Raw genomic sequence first — 6,638 nt, 5'->3', positions numbered from 1 at the left:
TATGTATGTATATATATGTATGTGTATGTGTGTGTGTGTGTGTGTGTGTATATATATATATATATATATATATATATATATATATATATATATATATATATATATATATATATATATATGTGGATCTTTGGTTATTCGGTTTTCTCCCGCGTAAGATTGGAAGTATCTAGGCAACGTTTTCGATGAAGTCTCATTCATCATCTTCAGGCTTCTGTCTTCAGCTCTGTGCTTCTCAGAGTGATGTGAGCTTGCAGCTGCTTCTTCCTTTTAACTGCTAGTGGGGTGTGACTTGGTTGGGTGGGGGCTTGGCTGTGTTCTGATTGGGTGGGGTGTGTTCTCATTGGTTGGGGTTTGGCTGTGTTCTGATTGGTTGGGGGTTGGCCATGTTCTGATTGGCTGGAGGTGTGTTCTGTTCAGGTGGGGGCTTGGTTGTGCTCAGGTTGGTCTTAGTTACTGGGGATTTGAGCTGGTGAGCTGTGATCTTGCTGTTTGGCTTCGAGTTCGTGGTCGTGCTGCATCTTCATGGTGGGGTCAGTTCGCTTCATTTTATGGCTCAGAGGGGTTTGAAGTGGGTAGTGATGCAGCTGCAGTGCGGCTTCTGGTCTGTGGTCGTGTCTCATCTTCTGTGTGGGTGTTGAAGTGTTCGGTTTTGTTGACTTTAAAAATACCAGAACTATCGCCAAAACCGAACACTTCAACAACAGAATAATCAGAGAAGCCATAGAGATAGAGAAACGCCCACACAGCATGAATAAAAGAGATGACACCTCCCGCTTACCAGCCATTTGGAAACCCGCCCTCATGAACAGACGAGTACCTAACATGATGAATGACACCAGACCCACACCCACGAGGGCCACACAAGATGCCACCACCACACTTCCACGTAAAAAGCAGACTCACACCCACACAGAAGATGAGACACGACCACAGACCAGAAGCCGCACTGCAGCTGCATCACTACCCACTTCAAACCCCTCTGAGCCATAAAATGAAGCGAACTGACCCCCACCATGAAGATGCAGCACGACCACGAACTCAAGCCAAACAGCAAGATCACAGCTCACCAGCTCAAATCCCCAGTAACTAAGACCAACCTGAGCACAACCAAGCCCCCACCTGAACAGAACACACCTCCAGCCAATCAAAACATGGCCAACCCCCAACCAATCAGAACACAGCCAAACCCCAACCAATGAGAACACACCCCACCCAATCAGAACACAGCCAAGCCCCCACCCAACCAAGTCACACCCCACTAGCAGTTAAAAGGAAGAAGCAGCTGCAAGCTCACATCACTCTGAGAAGCACAGAGCTGAAGACAGAAGCCTGAAGATGATGAATGAGACTTCATCGAAACGTTGCCTAGATACTTCCAATCTTACGCGGAGAAAACCCGAATAACCAAAGATCCACATACAAATACCCGCGAGAACCTCAGAAAACAAATACATACATACATACATACATACATACATACATATATATATATATATATATATATATATATATATATATATATATATATATATATAAATGGATGTACATTTTGGGTGAATTCTGGAAGACAGGAGGATGGTATGTGGGTGTGGGTGTGTGGGTATGACATGCCGCGGTCCATGGGGTTGCAAAGAGTTGGGCATGACTTAGCAATTGAATTCAGAAACAACAGCAGATAGTTGAAGGCTGATATAAGATCATAAACAAAACCCAATGTCATGCCCTCTTGGAGTCTGAATCTGAGGAGGAAGGAGAACAGCCACCAAAGAACGGGAGTGTGGCTCCATTGCCTGGGGAAGGGCAAAGTCAGGCTGGGCAGAGCCAGTGGAGAGGTAGAACAAGGGAGAGGAGGTTCAGAGGAAGACCAAGGCCCACTCCCTCTTCATCCTAGGGCACGCAGGGAGGAACAGAGAAGAGAGCAACATGGGTTGCATGGCTTATGAGGGAGGAAAGGGCCCTGATTCCCTTCACAAGGCACACCTGGGGAGGGAGTTTAAAGGAGAGGCAGACGGGAGGGACAGTTGTTGGGAACAACCGCTGAGTTTATCTCATGTTGGCTGCTGTTATCTGAGTTCCTGGCATCCTCCCAACTGGTTGGATTTACTGCTGTGTTACTTCACTTCTGGAATCCCTTATCTTGTCCTGCTGGATTTATTACCTTATTTTGCCTTGTTGGATTTATGGTTTAAAGTTTTCTGTGTACACCGTTTGGGATTAAAATATCCGCAGCCAAAGACTGTTGCAGGTTCCTGGGAGAGTTTTTCTCCAGACCAGAAGGTAACCGGAACAGTGGGTGCAAAGTTGGAGCTAATAAAGGGACTCCTACTGATTATCTGGCTGGGTTGCCTTTGTGCCATGCCCTGGGTCATCACATCCAACTAGATCAGACTGAAGATCTAATATTTTCCAAGAGAAGAGTACAACCTTCCTTGGGGCTGCTTCCTAAAACCAGGATTAAGACAACTGCTATTTCTGGTAGCGGAGACAGTAGTCATTGGGATGTATTTGTTATCCATTCTTTTACCCCTGTCTCCTTTTTAAAACCATCTGTTTAATACATTCTTTTCTGTCTTGGATCCTTCTCTACTATTCCCCTTCAGTAGATAGTCCCAGATTTGGGCATCATACAAGAAAAACAGACTCCTTGCCGTGTCTTTCTTTTATATTCATGTAATTTTAGACATCCTTCTTTCCCCCACTTCCAGCACTGTAAGCGGAAAAATACGTGGATGAAGGTGATCAGTTCCTTTCTGCTGCTTTCTGATTTACAGCCGACTTTTGAGATGCAAACTTTCGGGACCCTAACAGGGTTTCAAGGCCAGTTGAATTCCTGCAACTACTGCAGGATAGATTTGAACTTTATTTCAATGACCCTTCCCTGCTGACAAGAGAGAGCAGGCAGCAGTGACATTTAAAACCGGATGTAAGAATATAGCCTACGCCCAGAGGGCTTTTTAAAAAACAACAACAAGGACAGCACAGAAAAGGGAGCAGGAAGGAGAAGTGAAGAGCAGGAAAATAATTTTTTTTTTAAAGGCACCCTGAGATGCCGGGAATTGCTCGAGCACCGACCATATTGCAAAAACTAAGAACTTCCAAAATAAAAAGGCTGAAGAAAAAGAAAATATTCCCTTCTTTAGAAGGCGCCTGTGCTATAGGAACTGGGGAGTGTTGGGGCCAACTCTCCAGATACCCGTCTCTTTTTTTAACCCTCAGATTTTTGATTTGTCCAAGCAAGCAGGGACACAATTATGGCTTCGTCTTGATCATGGTGGCCCGAAGTGGGAGGGTCCCTTCTGCCCAGGAACCCGGGTACTGGCGCATTTTCTGCCACAGGTTGATCTCCTCGCCTGTGGAATCCATCCAGTCCACTGCCTGGCCGTTACTCATTCCTGCAGAAAGCGAAAGGAAGGGTAAAAGAGGAGAATAGGGATGCTGAACAGATAAAGGAGAAGGACTGGGGGTTTTTATTATTCAAAAAGAACGTCTCTTTTTTTTTAATAATATGAAGGGTTCTTATTTCTCAAATAAATGAGAAACAAAAAAAAGGACAAGGGGTGACACGATAGCGGTATTCCAGTCTTTGAGGGGCCGCCACAAAGAAGAGGTGGGGGGTCAAATTATTCCCCAAAGAGGGCAAGACAAGAAGCCACGGATGGAAACTAATCAAGGAGAGAAGCGACCTGGAATTAACGAGAAACATCTAAACAGGGAGGACAATTAATCAGTGGGACAGCTTGCCACACCGGAAGTTGTAGGTGCTTCATCACTGGAGACTTTTAAGAGGAGACTGGACAGCCACTTGTCTGAAATGATAATAGAATCTCCTGCTTGAGGAGGGGGGCTGGACTAGAAGATCTCCAAGGTTCCTTCCAGCTCTATTCTGATCGACTGACTGAGAGAAATCAGTACTTATAGTACAGGTATCGTCACATGCTTTGTAAGTGAATCTGGATTCTCCATGGACTTATCAGGTGATCCCATGACCCTGGCATAAATACACGGGACCAAGGGGACGCTCTGCAACCATCAGGTGAAAAAAATGGTCACGTGTCGCTTTTTTCGATGATGTCGTCACTTCGAATGGTCCCTAAATGAATGGTGGTAAACCGAGGACTATCTACACATACATAGACAAGCACCCCTTCCGCCTGAAACTCTGGGGGGAACCCCTGATCCACTGCAAAGCATCCAAGAGGTCCAACATAGCATATGGATGAAGGCGGGGTGGGCTTTAGACCCTCACCCTGCCCGGTTGCTAGGTGGGTGTGGCCATGGTGGGCGTGGTCTAGTCGACCCAGGGGGGAGATTTTTACCCTCCCCAGGCTCCGGAGGCTTGCCTCAAGCCTCCGGAGCCCGGGGAGGGTAAAAATCCCCTGGGCCGAAAATGGTTTCCCCGGGCCCATTTCTGGCCTTCCTGAACTTCCCGGAGGCCCCTCCCCGAGCCTCCGCGCGCCCCCTGCACTTACCTGCATCCAAAACGGGCTGCGTGGGGGCTCCTGGGCGGGGCCAGCCAGGAGTGGGATTTGGGGGGGGGTGATTTTTGAGTGTCCATGATCATGTTAAGGAGCACGATAGGGAGATGACAAGGAGTGTGTGTGCAGGGGTGGGCTTCCAACATTTTAGCAACGGGTGGGGGGCGTGGCCATGGGGGTTCCTGAACTTGCAGGAGGCCCGTTTTTTGTTTTTTTTGCCCTCCCCGAGCCTCCGCACTCATCCTGCACTTACCTGCATCCAAAACAGGCCACGTGGGGGCTCCTAAGAGGGGAGGAGTGGGGAGAGGTGGGCGGGCCAAGCCAGGAGTGGGATTTGGGGGGGGGAGGGCTTCTTTGAACTGCACAAAATCTTAGCTAGGGCCTCCCCACTGGATGAAGGTACTGAACTGGCACCAAGGAGACCTGAGCTCCACTCCGCTCTCGGGCTAGAAGAGTCCAGCTCATAACATTGTTGTGTTGGAGAGAAGAAAAACAATGGGAGAAGAGACGTTATCTACATTAGGCAGGATACCAACGTAGCCAAAAAAAAGTGACGCCAATACGCCTAAAATTCCATCCTAGGTCTGCCAGAGCTCTCAAATTCAGCCCATTTCTTTTTAAAGGGCCCAGATTGCAGATTAACAGAGCTGGAAGGGGCCTTGTAGGTCATCTAGTCCAACCCCACGCCCAAGCAGGAGACCCTACACTATTTGACAGATGGCAGTTCAATCCCTTCTTGAAAGCTTCCACGGATGAAGCTCCCACAACTTCTGAAGGCAAGCTACTGTTCTCACTGTCAGAAAATTTCTCCTTATTTGAACCTCTCCTTGTTCAGCATTCATCCATTGATCCTTGTCTGGCCTTCCGGTGCTTTGGAAAATAGCTTGACCCCTTCCTCCTCTCTGTGGCAGCCCCTCAAACTTATCTTGATTATATCCTCTGTTAATGCCACTTAGGATTGCATTGGCTTTTTTGGCGGCTGCTGCTGCCGTCAAATTCAAGACATTTGTAATTCAAGATGTCTATAAGACTTGTAGAACCTCAACAGGTCCTTTTGCTTTCTCACCATTGCCAACTCCAAGCCGGACGCCGCCCAAGAAATCATTGCTGGACAAAGGCTCTCGGTCCCACACTGTTAGTTCCAGGCAGATGTGGGACAACTGTTCTGCAAAGATGTTATTGTAGACCAACGTGTGATTGTAGTGCGGGTTCAGACTCTTCTTCACCACGGGGGTTTTCTTCTTCGTGGTCCTGTTCTTCAGAGGGAGCAAACACCTGCAGGCAGGAAGGAGTCGGTGCTCATTTGTGAAAGGGGCTCTTAAAACTTGCCAAAACTAGTTGACCCAGAACCATGGGGCAGAACAGAATGGATCTTCTTGAGAAGTTCTGCTCTAACAACAACGCATCGATAGTCCTTAAGACCCTGCAGAGAAACTTCTCAATGGTCAGAACAGTCTACAAGACAGTCCTTTCAACAGTTCCAAGAAGGCTCCACACCCATTGGCACCACTCCGGTGACCCTGAGGACCCAGGTAAACCTCCAGGTGGCCTTAATGACCCTGCAAAAGGATGCAAATGACTAGCAGTCTGCAAGGAATATAAATCCTTCCATTCTCTCCATTCCATAAGCAATTTTATAAAATTTGGGACCTTTTCTATCAATGGTTGGATGATAAAATATAATAATAGAATATTTAGAATTTTAGATAATAATGAATATATAAAAAGATATTTTTTCTTTTCTTTGTTATTTGATATCATATCTATAAAATGTTTTTAGGATAGATTTGGTATGACTATATGATTTGTTATAAAATAAACTAAGTAAATTATAGTTATCTCGTAAAGTATGAATGAATAAAATTATAGTCAAATGATTGTTTAATAGTGATACTAGGATATACAATTGTTGATTGATAATATGTGTTATTATGTAACGTAACTGTAATTGAGACTACGAAATGAATGCACAAAAACTGGTAAACCAACCGACACACTGTTCGTATATATTTAAGAAAGAAAGCTGATGTTTTTATGTTTTGTTTGTTTTGTTTGTTTTTAAAACTAATAAAATTGTTTTTAAAAAAAATAATCCTTCCATTCTCCGCTATCCAGTCAGAGCTGAAGAAGCTTCTTGGATGAGAAGCGAAATGTCTTCAAAAG

General features: G+C 45.8%; 1 protein-coding gene across 4 annotated transcripts in view; it reads right to left on the bottom strand.

The window, feature by feature from the left end:
- Positions 1-2,644: 2,644 nt before the first annotated feature.
- Positions 2,645-6,638, bottom strand: part of SYTL4 (synaptotagmin like 4) — a 37,054-nt gene continuing 33,060 nt past the window's right edge. For all 4 annotated transcript variants that reach the window (XM_087972403.1, XM_087972401.1, XM_026674762.2 and 1 more), the window contains exons 16-17: positions 5,542-5,750; positions 2,645-3,392 (exon numbers count right to left, since the gene is read on the bottom strand). In XM_087972403.1, coding sequence (XP_087828529.1) covers positions 3,250-3,392; positions 5,542-5,750 — 352 coding nt within the window. In that variant the 3' untranslated portion in view covers positions 2,645-3,249. The remainder of the gene's footprint in view (positions 3,393-5,541; positions 5,751-6,638) is intronic.

This window comes from Notechis scutatus, chromosome 10 (assembly GCF_049901735.1).
Source record: "Notechis scutatus isolate UNSWTSFEM ecotype Mainland chromosome 10, rNotScu1.2, whole genome shotgun sequence".
NCBI lineage: Eukaryota > Metazoa > Chordata > Lepidosauria > Squamata > Elapidae > Notechis > Notechis scutatus.
This window is presented reverse-complemented; position numbering and strand designations above follow the sequence as displayed.